The 14,435-nt window shown below is 36.9% G+C and overlaps 1 protein-coding gene and 1 pseudogene across 10 annotated transcripts; both read right to left on the bottom strand.

Moving 5' to 3' along the window:
- The window catches only part of LOC107767276 (large ribosomal subunit protein eL13y-like), a 31,973-nt pseudogene extending 27,382 nt beyond the window's left edge, over positions 1-4,591 (bottom strand).
- Positions 4,592-6,751: 2,160 nt separating this feature from the next.
- LOC107767274 (small ribosomal subunit protein uS11m-like) lies at positions 6,752-10,959 on the bottom strand. Of its 10 annotated transcripts, XM_075254641.1 has the most exons (5): positions 10,823-10,853; positions 10,404-10,479; positions 10,158-10,284; positions 9,391-9,498; positions 6,752-7,795 (listed from the first exon to the last, which is right to left on the bottom strand). In XM_075254641.1, exons 4-5 carry the CDS (start codon positions 9,491-9,493, stop codon positions 7,197-7,199), a joined length of 702 nt encoding a protein of 233 aa, XP_075110742.1. In that variant the 5' UTR covers positions 9,494-9,498; positions 10,158-10,284; positions 10,404-10,479; positions 10,823-10,853; the 3' UTR covers positions 6,752-7,196. The 10 variants fall into 10 exon arrangements, with proteins under 10 accessions (XP_075110742.1, XP_075110740.1, XP_016441687.1 ...); XM_075254639.1 differs by lacking the exon at positions 10,404-10,479 and having other exon boundaries at positions 10,122-10,284; positions 10,823-10,933; XM_016586201.2 differs by lacking the exon at positions 10,404-10,479 and having other exon boundaries at positions 10,823-10,933.
- Between the last annotated feature and the right edge of the window lie 3,476 nt (positions 10,960-14,435).

The following is a 14,435-nucleotide window of genomic DNA, read 5'->3' as shown; positions in this document are numbered from 1 at the left end:
ACACAGCAACAACACAGCAACAACCAACCAAGTGTTTTCCACAGCCACAGACAAACAACAATGTTTCCCAGAACCAAAGAGGACCAGCAAATAGTCGAGTACCAAACCAGTGAACCCAGAAAAGAATGATGAAGCAACAACAGAGTATTCAATACAGCAACACTACCAATTCAACAACCAGAAACAGCTCAGTCAATGCAAACAACAGAACTTGGCCAAGACAACTTGACCAAAATGCACTCTTATACAACTTTCAAACAGTGTTTGGTTGCAATGTCTTACTGGAACTCTCTTATGTTTTCAGTCTTTTCTTTTAACTCACAAACCTTTCTTAAGACTTAAAGATTCCAGCCTCAAGACTCAAAATTCTTCCTTTTTCTGAAAACTAAAAGTCCAGCCCCATTTTAGTTTTCGAATGGCCTATTTATAAGCCAAAATGACCAAGTGCAGTTAAGCTGCCTGCCCTGCCAATTGGCAGAATGTCCATACCCTTTAAGCCCATGCCTAAGCATCTTTGGTGCCAGCCCCTTTGTTCCCCATGCTTGGCTTTTGTTTAATCAAGAGTTATGGGCATCATTTTATTATTCATTTTAAACCTCATACTCTTGTGTCTTGTTCCCCATTGGTATTAGTTTAATCCCAAATTAGTACCCTACTTGTCAGCTCATTTAAACTAATCATTTTTGTTCTTTTCAAACCCCAGACTACCCCTGTCAACCTTGATTATTACTGCCCCTGCCTATTGCAGCATCAGGGCATTTTTGAACTGATGAAAGTTCAAATTCAAGACTGCCTGGACTGAACCTTTTCAGTCAGTTTTACAATGCAAACAAACCATTTCAAACAATGCTGGGGCATTTAGTCAGTGGCAAAGTTCAATTAGTCATGCGACATTATTAGCTCATTCGATTTATTAGTTATAGAAAACTAATCGACGACATTTATCGAGTCGACTATACTAATTATAACAGGTAATAATCAGTCGTTCAAATAAACAACACATACAGGGACCTAAAGGGCTTCGGACAACTTGGTCAGTCACTAGGAACCTATATAAGTTTATTCATGCGACGACCATACTAATCGGACATGCTTATCATAGGACACATTTAAATCATACACAGAAAACAATCGACCAAATAAAAGGTCTTTACAGAGATGAAAGAAATTAAGAAACTATCAGAAAATAACAAACAATTACCACAAAGCATGCTAATGACTTAATCAGCAGTTAATATAAACGAAAAGGGAAAGAAAAACTTACCGACAAAGTTTGAAATCAAAATGGACCCAAATCAGACTCAGCTTCGAACTCTTGAGGCCGAACAAACTTTAATCAGGGTGTTCTCACATGAGAACACCTTGATTAAGGTCTATTAGACCTCAAACCCTTGTCAAGACCGGCCGGATTCCCCAGGTGCATGTGTTTCAAGTTCTGGATTTTCAGATCTGGATTTTTAGGAGTTGTGGGTAGATTCGGACCAAACCAAGCTTGGTTTGGTCACGAGGAAGGTCAGGGGAGTGTCTGGTATGAGGATGGGGTGGTTTGGCATAGTTCCGGGTTCGACTCAAATCTTCAAATGAAGATTCGAGATGAACGAGAGTGATTCGAGGCAAATGGATAGTAGATCCATGTTCAGGACAGTGAGGTGGTCCTAGGGTGTTCAGGAGGTGGCCACCGGCGTTCGTGCCGCCGGCTTTAATGGCGAAGGAGACTAGGGCGGCTGCTAGGGTTCGGGGGTTTCAGGTTTGAGTTTAGGGACGATGAAGGGGGGTTCGGATAGGGGGCGTGGGGTGAAGGGTTGGGTTTATATATGGGGAGGCTGATTGGATCTGAGCCGTTAGATCATATGATCTCAACGGCTTGGATCTGAGGGTGAGAAATGAGACGGGGTCGTTTGGTAGTTAAACGGGGTCGTTTGGTTTAAGTGAGGGGTTGGGTCGGATTGGTTATTGGGTCGGGTTTGAACACGGGTTGCTGAAAGGGGTTCTGAGCCGTCGGATTGGCCTGGACGGACGGCTCAGATTGATTTTCCTGAAACGGCGTCGTTTCAGGAGATGCCTGGGTAGCCGGATTTGGACTGGGTCTGAGTGCTGGTTGGGCCTGTTATTTTTTGTTTAATTTCTTTTGGCCCAAACCGATTTCCTTCACTTTTTGTTTTCTAATTTCATTTTTCTTTTAAAACAAAAATAAAAATAACAAATAATAAAATAATGAAATTAAAACTAAGCAACCATGCAACATTTTAACACAATTATCACAAAAATATTTAAGTAAGTTAGCTAAAAGCCTAGAACGAACGATGCACACATATATATATATTTTTTGAATTTTCTTTTACTGACCGAATTATGTTTTAATCATCCTGACATACATATTTTGTATTTTGTCTGCTAATGATTAAATGCAAAAATGGACAGATCCACAAATGACTAACAACACATGTCACGAAAACTCGAACAATTGTACAGCGAAACCATTTGTCACTATTTTTATTTTCTTTTGGAGCGATTGCTCGTAAAGCAAAAATCGCGTGCTTACAACACCACTCCTAAAGTATAAGAGGAATCTATAACTGCGGGTTTAAAGGCGGGATTAGGGATAACGAAGCCTTGGGTGCAATCTTAAGTGAACTGTGTTAATTAAAGCTAGCTAGTGTATCTCGGGAGAGTGCAATAGTATATTACTGTGATTACTCGGGAGAGATTTATGGTAAGACGAGCGTTCATGATTGATAGAGAAGTGTTGGTACATTTGTATGAAGCATAAACAGAAGGGATTCCATCAATAGGGGAAATCTTTACCTTAGCTTTATCTCATCATTGTTTACAACCTTAGCATTTTAGTTTACAACCTGTTTAATTTACTTGCAATCTTAGTTACTAAAGAAACCATCAACTTGTGATTCAAACATTTGGGAAGCTGGTTCTGAAGAGTTTAGTGGGTCTAAAGATTGTGATTGATAGGTTAACTCTCTGTGGGATTCGACTCCGGACTTGTAAACCGGATTATATTTGCAACGACCGCATTGTCCTTTTTATAAGGCATAGTTGGGCGTGATCATGCTTCAAAATAATAGGCAGTTTAAATAAAAGTATCTGGACAATGAAGAACATGACTAACAAATAGAATTTCCATTTGTATCAATGGCATGGCTATTGTTCTTTTCTATGGGGACAGGGTGGTGAAGAGGAGTAAATGACATTCAACAAGTAACTAGAATCTCACTTTCAGTTCTTCAAGAGAAAATCCCCTCCCAGCATGGACTTTCATGTTGTATTTAAGTGTTTGTTCACGAACAATAGGTCGAAGTGATCCCGCAGTTGGCCTAGGGAAGATCTTCACAGCCTTCTGCTGCATAGCTGAAGACAACAGAACAAAGACAGGTAGGAAAATGTTAATACTGTTCAACAAAAATTGAATTTCAAAAAGAAAAGGATCATGCCAGGTAGTCCAACAAAATGGTAGCTTACCAGCACGTCTCCTTGTTTTCCTTGCTGGTTGGTTGAACCAAGTCCTTACATAGTTTTGCCAATGCTTCTTGAAGTGCCCGTTGGGTATAACGTTGTTGTGATTCAAGTCTTACCTGAAATTGAACAGAAATGTAATATCTCAAACAAACATCACAAAGCTAGCTGCTCTTGTGAACTAACTAGCATAAAACTCTCATTTGTCTTTCCACAAACACAATCCACTTTCGGCTGGTAGTAAAAGTTCCATTTTTGATAGCACAAACTAGGCAACAGCCGGGAAAAGCCACCCAAACCAAACCAAAAAAACGTTCGATTCCCAAATCTAAAGGTCAGATTAATACAAACTATAGGTCACATTAAGGTTGTATTATGGGCCGGGCCCGGGCCTAAATGAGCTAAACGGGCCAGGTCAAACGGTCTCGGGCTCTGGCGGGCCGGTCTCTGGTGGTCCTGGAGGGTAGAACCGGCCCACTACAGGCCTAAGCCCACATGGTCCGGGCTAAATGGGTCGGGCCCACGAGCCTAAACGGGCTTTTCATAAATAATAAATTATGTAAATATTAACAACTATTTTTTATGCTTACATAATATGCACATTATATTTTTATTATCCCGTTTCTTCTTTATTTTAACAGTACAACACAAACACAAACATAGAAACTTAACATAACTTAAATTCAGTACAACTAATGAAAACACATGACACGGGAAACATAAAGATACACTACTAGGCTCAACACGTACATGTCATTGTTTAGTCACCACCTCCTAGTATTCTCTGCTCCAACCACTTAAATTTTTCTTCTAGCTTATTTTTTTCTTCTTCCACCTCTTTGAGTTTCTCCTTCAACTCCGCAACTTCTCGTTTGGATTGTCGCTCTCTTTCCCACCGCTTCAAACACAAACGATAAAGATACTGCAACTTTTCTTTGTAGTATTCCTGCTGACAGGGTTCATCAATCCATACTTCAAAATTGCAAACAGGTTCGTTGGGAACCCTATAAAACTTGTTCATACACGCCCAGTAGCGGCGTCCAGCTTCACCATTATCCCAACAGTCTTGCATCATGCATTTTTTGCTGCACTCACACCTTGGCACATAAAGGGGTTCAGACATTTGTTAAAGCATAAAGAAAAACCTTGCTTTTATGGAAATATTTGCTATTGATTATTGTTAAGTGCAGAAAATAACTAGAATGCGTCCGTTATTTGTAGACAAGCCAACACACAAAACGTAGTATTGTACCGCGCTATGCATATTCACTTTTTATGAAACGAAACAGCTTTTTTGCAGTCGATCACCTTTTCAGACCGACAAGACAACACACAAAAAGTAGTCCACCACCACCTATACATATTCACTTTTTCTCAAACGAAACAACTTTTTTGCAGTCGGTCAGCTTTTCAGACCGACAAGACAACACGCAAAAAGTAGTCCACCACCACCTATACATATTCACTTTTTCTGAAACGAAACAGCTTTTACAATTTATGCTTTTAAGTTGATTTGAGACAATTTGTGTTAAATAATATAGCTTATATAAATTATATAGCTTGTCTTATAATTATATAGCTTATATATATACATAGCTAATGTTATATCGAAATTCGAATATAACTTATATACTATACACTTAGGGAGCGTTTGGTAGGAGGTATTAGAAAAAATAATGCAAGCTTTAGCTCTGTGCATTATTAATACCTCGTTTGGTATATTTTTTCAACCTTTGTATAACTAATACCTTGGTATTATGCTATGTATACGCAATGCATAAGAAACCATGACATTAGTAATGCAAGGGTTTTTAATGCTTGCATAAACATGGGGAAAGACCTAATTGCCCCCCTCAAATCCCTAATCAAAGCATTTCCCTATATTATTAGCAAACAGATTTCCTCTGTACGCTTTGGCCATGGAAAAGCACAGTTATTTTTTTATCTATAAAATGTTAATTTTTATAGCTAAAGTTAAAAATTATGGAGGGTACTTTTGTAAACACCCAATTTTTAAAAAATTATGCAATGTTTTAATACACCAAACAAACAGTGGATAAAAAATAATCTCAGCATAACTAATGTCAGCATAACTAATGCCAGCATTACTAATACCAGCATTACTAATACACTCTATTCAACACTATTTTTATACCTCCTACCAAACTATACACTTAGTAGTTAGTATATTGTCGTATATAGTATATTGTCTTATATAAGATTGTATACATTGACTATATATATATGCTTAAGATGAACTCGGTATCAAAGCTGCAAATTAAAGTTTACATTTAATACTTCAAATTAAAGTTCAATGCCTTCAACATAATACTTCAAATTAATCTAACAAACTAAAACATTAAGCATAATACGTCTAATAATTTTAAAATAACACAAATTGTCTCAAATCAACTTAAAATCTTAAATACGAATGTCTGGAGAACGCGCAAGACAACTCTTTATATGCCTCCTTAAACTGCTTGTGCCCTCTTTTGGACGACGAGTGTAGACTCGACCACAGTTCTTGCACTTTATTATGTAAACTTCTTCATTTTATTCTACCACATTAAAGTGTTCCAAAATAAATGGGTGCAATCTAGAATCACCGGGCATGATTTAACTTGAATTAAAAATTTGAGTTTGAGAGATGAGTGAAGACTTGAATACTTCCATTTGAGTTTGAGAAATGAGAGATTGATGATTTTGTGAGTAAAAATGAAAGAATAAGAGAGCATTTATAGTTGAGAATAGGGAAAAGATGTAATTATAAAAAGTTTAGAGTTAAAATAAAGTTTGGGGGCCAAATGACTATTTTTTAAAAAGCCAAACGGCTAAAATGGCAGGCCAACGGCTAGTTTTAAAACTTCTAACCGTTGGCCTATTTTTTTTAAAAAAAAATGAAAAATAGCCATTGGGCCCATTTGGCCCGGTTGACCCAGGCCCGCTTGTCGGTCCCGGGCTCGCGGTCTTTTTTGGGAGGACCTGCCCACAATGAGCTTTTAGGACCGTTAGGGACTGGCCCGTTTGCTAGCGGTCCCGGGCTGAGCCCGCCCACAATACAGCCTTAGGTCACATAAATCAACAAAAATATCTAACCAGGTTTTAAGATACTGTATAAAAAAAGAAATATAGTCCAATAACACCTCCAAATTCCTCCTACTATTGAACAAAGACTTCGCAAAACACCCCGATTTCAACATCTATTAAATTGTACAAGTTTATTAAGGCATAACTATAAGCAAATCGTACTGTATCATAACTAACAAAACCGAGACACTACAAATAAACACAAATAAATCCAAAATTCTCAGTTAACAAATACTCTAAAAGGGTCTGAACAGACGACGATTCAGAAAATCTTTCAAAAACAACTTCATACCAATAGTACAAACAAAAGCCTATTCGCTATTTGTCATTGTGGATAATTGAGATTACATCACATGCGCTGTAAATTGATATTCGGAAACAGCCTCTCTATCCCCTCGGGAAAGGGGTAAGGTCTGCGTACACACTACCCTGGGATTTCACTGGGTGGTTGTTGTTGTTGTTATTGCACTGTAAATTGATAAGCAGGAAGCAGCCTACTCCATGTACTGACAACTAAAGGCCTCCGAAACCAGCAGGGACTATTTATTTAAGTAGAAAGGATTTCATTCTCTGTAAACATTTAAGACTAAATAACTCATCGCATTCGAAATCACCGCACATATTGATCATCCAATTAGCAATTAGATGCGCCGTTTCTTTGGGAGGCGGCATCCATTATGGGGACGTCGTGTTGTGTCCTCAATGAATACCACAGGATTCTTATCTCCACGAGAATGAGTATAGCCCTCTCTGAAGCTTAGGATTGCTTGTTTCTTTTTCTTAAAGAAAGTAAAGCCATTTACTTTCATGACCACTGACCTCAAGCCCCGGTCTCTGGCTTCACGCCCAACATGTTCTGCAGTTGATTCAGCAGCATATCTTGCAATTTTTGTTCCTTTTCCTGTTATCTTACCTGCAGTAGCCCCAAACTTTTTGTTCCCTTTTGAATCCGTCACAGTAACAAAGGCGTTGTTGCGAAGAACCTTTATATGAACAATATCAGCATCCTGCTCGACATGATACCTAGAAAGTGGAGCACCACCCAGAATACCCCTCGTATTGTCCTCCGTAAGTCCTCTAACAAAGTCCATTGGTCTAGAATTGTTTCCCATCTCAGCTTCCTTTGGGCTTTCAGAATGTATGAAACACCTCCTCCCAGCATTATATGGTGAATAAACATTCATTCCCAAGACTGAGTGCTCATTACTGCATATTTTGCTTTCAGTCTTCCCTTGAATACCTGCAGAAAAATGAACCATTGAGCCAAAAGTTCAAGAATTACTGCTTATCTAAGACCAGAATAAGAGACGGGCATATGCATGCCAGGTATACACAATACTGTTTTGCAGATGCATATTAAGAAGCTGGAAAAAACCAAGTAAGAGAGATTCCTGGATCTACTAAATACAAGTGAGTTAGACATTGTAATAGATTCAAACACATCTACACAATTACAAATCACAAGGTTCTACCACTGCTGGATACAATTACCTTTCTATTACTCAAGCCATTAGTAATGGAGACCGAGACCCTAATTGTAAAATTCACAAGTTCTGCTCCACCTCCTTAGAAGTTCCCTTATAAGGTTGATGGAAGCATTTTTCTTTCTCCCACACTTCGAAGAGTAACAGAAAAATCCAACAGGACAGGGAAAACCAATAGAGCAACATGTAAGAGAGTCAATTTCAACAAGTTCCCCTGATGGAAAGATTTGACAAAAACTATGTGGGCAACCAACAAGAAAACTTATTATTTGAAATGATTTTTTTTTTAAAAAAAAAAGAGAAACAGAAGGAAGGATTATCCTTAATGTTTTTATTTCTCTTACCTACTAAAGCAACAAAACAAATAAAGCGAAATCACGGCAGGTTATCATTGGGGTCTCTAAATGTTTTTTTACATGTTCTTATATGGAAAAACTACTCTAGATGGTCTTGTGTCTTCCATGCAGGACTTCTGTATCTCTTTATAATCCATATATTGATAGAAAGAGATGAAACACAAAAAACACTAGTCTTCTATTCTTTTTCTTTTTTTGAGAATGTAAGTAGCTTGTAATTGAAAAGGAGAAATTGCCCAACACCAAGCTGGTGCTAAGTCTCTACAAGTTATCAGGAGGCCTTCCACACAAAACGAAAAGGAAGGAATTCTGCAGTGACAAAACTATGCTTGCAGGGAATCAATGAAACCTAACATACTTTCCCTCATAGGTATGTTCTCTTTTATCTTCGTACCCCTAAAGTCTCAAGCGCTCAGCTGAACTCTTCCATTTACTTGGATCAAAATTTATCCATAAGACCATAACATTTGAAAAAAATTCAAAAATCCGCAAGCAAAAAAAAAACCCAACTATTATCTTCCATTTTGATAGTCCAATTTAATAAATTAAACTTTTGAGTTCTGCCCCCTTTATACTATCTTTTGATCCTCCTCAGGCTGTAGCTTTGAGAAGTCTTTGTTAAAGAGAAATATGAATAGTTTATCTACAATCATGCAATCTCTAATCCTCTGATATAATTTTAATAAAAGTCCGCATGGAGAAGCTTTCACTCTTCGACTGAGATTCAATAACCAAAAAAGGTACTGCCCTACCCTACAACTTTGAGACTAGCAAAGCACATCATTCAACTTATGTCAAGCATAAGTTTTAATCTTTGCATAAACGCTGTATTCATAAAACCATTTAAGTGGTATCACTAAAGGTACAAAATTTTAAGCTCGCAGCCATGGAAAGAAAATTGTAATGGTTCAAAATAAACTCCAAATACGCACACTTTCAATAATAAAGATATGCAATTTAATGAAGACAAGTACGAATCATTTAATAGTACCCACCATAATTTGGAAATGCAGAAAAGGTCCTGAAAGCTTGAGGGTGATGAGAAGAATGTAATTTGAAAGCATTGGCAGCCCATAAGACACTGCGTATAAGTTTCATCTTGCCTGTAACATTATGTAAATCACTTCACCTTAGTATTTATTTTGAACCCAAAAAAAAAAACAGTTTAGTACACACAATAAAAATGAAAATTAAACTTCAGTCAAAATCTAATCAACTCATAACAAACAATCACTCAAAAAAATCCATAGATGAGCAAATCAAAATATTCAAACATGTGCTCTTCGTCATCACTAAATACTATTCATCTGGTTATTTCTCTTTCACAAGAATAGGCATTCACATAAAGTTGATCTTTTTCAAGTTCTTTTGTTATTTTCTCCATGAATGCATTAACTTCACTTTGGAGAGATTTTAAACATGCCCTTCTACTTACACAATTTTCTACCAAGAATGAGGAGAAAAAAAACAAAATCCACTGTTGGCTGCTAGTAAAAATTCCATTTCTGAAAGCACAAACTAGTAAACAACCAGGAAAACAATGTTATCAAAGGCGAAAAGCGCAAAAACACTCAAAATTCTGCTGGGGCTTTAAACACAAATAAAGTGTGGGCTTTAATGAAGAAAGGCGCAAATGGAGAAAAACTACAAATATGTATGTGTTAGTCGAAGACTAATATTTATAAGCATGAATGCCAAATATATGGACAAAGAAATTGAAGAAAACTTTTGATAAGGTGAAATATCAATTGTTTAGTGTTGCCTCTTCAGGATTTCGCTTATTGGCAAGGAAAAATATGCGTTAGAGCCTTGACGACAACACTGAAGCGTAGCAGAGCGCTCAACTTGTTTGAGCATCACTTCAGAGCTTAAGCGCGCCTTTGATAACACTGCGGTAGAAGGTACACAAACCAAACCAAACCCAAAAAAAACGTATTGTTAGATTCCAAAAATGTAAAGGTCAGATTTATACCAACTACAGGTCACATAAATCAAAAAAATATCTAACCAGATTTTCAGATACTGTATAAAAAAGGAATATAGTCCAATCACACCTCCAAATTCCTCCTACAATGGAACAAACACTTCGCAAAACACCCTGATTTCAATATTTATTCAAAAGGCATAACCATAAGCAAATCGTACGATATCATAACTAACAAAACCGAGACACTACAAATAAACGCAAATAAATCCAAAATTCTCAGTTGACGTTCTACTCTAAAAGGGTCTGAAAAAACCCCAGAAAAGATTAGGTTCGTTAACCGAGACACATTTTCATATCAAACTCATTTGCAAATACAAATTCAGTAACACATAGCTTACAGATTCAACTGAGGAAAATAGCGAGCATAAATAGGATTGAAAATGAATGACAGATTATTCATAGAACTTTGGGATTTTTCTAGGAGAAAGAATGAGACATACCTGGTTAGCTAGTGCTTCTGGAGGCTATGGAATTACAAAGGCGAAGAAAGCGCTTTGATCTTTGAGATTTCCGAATGGGCTGTTAAATGGGCCAGATCGTTCTGTTCGGGAGAAATTAAAAAATAGCCGCGGCTTCAAAGTAATGGAAATTTAGCTACTATTCATGTAAGGATAAATTTGAACAAAAATACTATTTAAAATCCGAAAAAATACTTCAGCATAATATACTGGAGTTTCAGTATAATATACCGGTCCAGAATAATATACTGGAGTTTGGAGCCCGGTGCTCTAGTCTCCAGTATATTATACTGGAGCCAGCAAAGTATACTGGTCCAGCATAATATGCTGGAAGCTCATACACAGGTGCACCGAACTCCAGTATATTATGTTGGACCGGTCTCTATTGCAGCAAAATAATGGCTATTTTTCAATGACTTGGCAAACGTTGGCTATTTTGAATGACCAGTCCGAAAACTGGCTAGATCGTGCTATTTTAACGTTCTGTTCGACTTACAGTTTTCTTAGTTAAAATAGCACGGTCTAGCCAATTTTTGGACCGATCATTCAAAAATAGCCAGCGTTTCCCAAGTCATTGAAAAATAATCACTATTTTGCTGCAACAGAGACCTCCAGCATAATATACTGGAGTTCGGTGCACATGTGTATGAACTTCCAGCATATTATGTTGGACCAGTATACTTTGCTGGCTCCAGTATATTATGCTGGAGTATTTTTCCGGATTTTGAACAACATTTTCGTTCAGATTTATCTTTACATGAAAAGTAGCTAAATTTTGATTACTTTTAAAATCATGACTATTTTTGAATGACCACTTGTAGATCTGGCTATTTTTGAATTTCCCCCTTAAAAATTGCATATGGATATGAGTTAAAGATGAGGTAAATAGGCCCAGTTCACTTTATTGGACGGACAATTTCCATTAGTAAAAATAGCACGGTATAGTCAGTTTTCGGACTGGTCATTCAAAAATAGACAACTTTTACCAAGTCCATAAAAATAGCCATTATTTTGCTGCAACAGAAACCGATCCAGCATAATATACTGGAGTTCGGTGCACCTGTGTATGAACTCCAGCATATTATGCTGGACCAGTATACTTTGCTGGTTCCAGTATAATATACTGGAGACTGGAGCATCGGTGCTCCAAACTCCAGTATATTATGCTGGACCGGTATACTTGCTGAAACTCCAGTATATTATACTAGAGTTCTAGTGTACTTATGCTGGAACTCCATCATATTATGCTGGAGTTCCAGTATACTTATCCTGGAACTCCAGTATAATATGTTGGAGTTCAAGTATACTTATGTTGGAACTCCAGCATAATATACTTGTGTATTTTCTGGGTTTTGAAGAGTGTTTTCGCTCAGATTTATCTTTACATGAAAAGTGGCTAAATTTTTATTACTTTTGAAACTGTGTATTTTTGAACGACCAGTTATAAATCTGGCTATTTTTGAATTTCACTCTTTCCATTATGGCTCGTAAGAGTCTGTATACCTATTTAAATGGGAGTTTTATAGCTTTACCCACAAAAAACTAAACTAATTATCCTTACCTACCCATTAGCTTTTTATCCACCAAACTAATTACCCTTCCTATTCATTACAGCTTTTGTGAGTAATATTATTAGTGAAAGGAGATATGAAAATTTTATGGTGGCTATGCTTTCATAAAGTTAAATGGGAAATCGTGAGAGGCTATTGTTAAACCGTGAGATTAAATTGTGCCCATGATTTATTCTTGACACATTATATAAGGAGGAGGGAAGCGAGCCTGAGAAAGCCAACAAGAGGTTGAAATCATAGGCTGCCCATCAAAGTTAAGTATTGAGAAGAGAGAAATAATTATTATTTTCATCATCTGCTTCTAATACAATAAATAACATCTCCATGAAATTCCATCTAACACCTCTATAAAGGAATTTCTTTTTATAAAAAGCATGATAACTTTGTTAAAATATTTAAAAAGGATCCAATTAAAAAAATTTAAAAATTTAAAAATAACCCAATTATAATATCATATTGTATATTATAACAATATATTATTGTAGTAAACTTTATACTATTAAATTATATATTATACACCAAAATATCAAACAGTATATGAAAATAATATTTTGTGTTCTTTTTTTTCCGGGTAAACTTCCATTTCTATTTCACCAAAAAAAGATCATTACAATATAGGAATTGGTGACCAGTTCCTTGACTCTGTTCGACAACTGATTTCTCAAATATAACCTATACAAGGTTTCAATTTCATCTATAGCCTATACACAAACTTTAACCTATACAAGCTGCACCATAAACAAAGGGCAGTACATTTGATAGAATAAAGAGCTAGACTTGTCTAAGGATACCAATTCAATGTCTCCAAATGCTTCTGCCAGCTGATATGTGTATTGCCTTTGATATGTATATGGCTTGCATTCTCTGCATATTCTATCTGATGATGAGCTTCCACTTTGAAATCTGATTTTGTTCCTGTCTCTCCATATGAGGTATACCATCATCCCAAAAATAGCTCAGACAATTGTCCTTATTCCCTTCTTTTGCCTAGCACAGGTTGTCACCCATTTCAGCTCTTCTTGCCATGTTCTTATCTGTCTTGGACAACCAAGTCAATTCAATAATCTTTGCCAAATATTCTTCGTGTATGGACAACCAAAGAATAAATGATCAAAATGTTCATCACCCATGCCACAGAAAACATAAGTTTGAGGAACTTGAATACCAATTTTCTGTAGCCTCTCAATAGTAGGTAATCTCCCCTGTACATCTAACCATAAGTTGAATTTGTGTCGAGGGTGTATATGAGGTTATATAATCAGGCATTTCCAGTACACCCTTTGGACCTGAGGAATCTGCAACTTATATAGCTTTTTTATGCTGAATCTTCCATCTGGACTTTGCAATGTCATCTGTCTTGAATTCAGCTCTCCTTCCAAGGTAGGTAGCTCAAGGATAAGCTTCCTGAGTTCAAGAATTTTCCTCACTACCCAGGCTGCATTCTTGGGTATGGACATAGTGTCAATGGTTCTTGATGTAGTAAGCATGGATCCACTTAATCCAAAGGCAATCCTTCTTCTTGGTGATAGTCCATAAGTGTTTTGCCACTGCTGCTTTGTTCCAGTTGTACAAGTTTATAACATTTAGACCTCCCACTACTTGTGGCAAGCATATCTTGTCCCAAGACACCAGTGCTTTCCTAGAGATTTCTACTTGTCCTATCCATAAAAATGTTCTGCATGTGGCTTCAATCATTTTCAACACCTTCTTTTGGCAGTAAGAATATTTGTACCCAGTATGATTGTACACCAAAGATCACTGATTTTATGGGTTGTAGTCTTCCTGAGTATGATAGAAGCTTTGATGTCCAACAGTTTATACTTGCAGTAATATTTTCTACCAGTGGCCAACATTGGTTAATCGATAGCTTCCTTGATGCTAGTGGCACTCCCAGGTATTTGAATGGCAATGTGCCCTCATTGTATCCTAGCTTCTACGAGATGTCCTCTTTCAGATTTGCAGAAATACCAGCAAGGTAGATGGAACTCTTGTCTGCATTTGCTTGTAGTCCTGAGGCTTTTGAA

This window comes from Nicotiana tabacum, chromosome 6 (assembly GCF_000715075.1).
Source record: "Nicotiana tabacum cultivar K326 chromosome 6, ASM71507v2, whole genome shotgun sequence".
In the NCBI taxonomy this organism is placed as follows: Eukaryota; Viridiplantae; Streptophyta; class Magnoliopsida; order Solanales; family Solanaceae; genus Nicotiana; species Nicotiana tabacum.
This window is presented reverse-complemented; position numbering and strand designations above follow the sequence as displayed.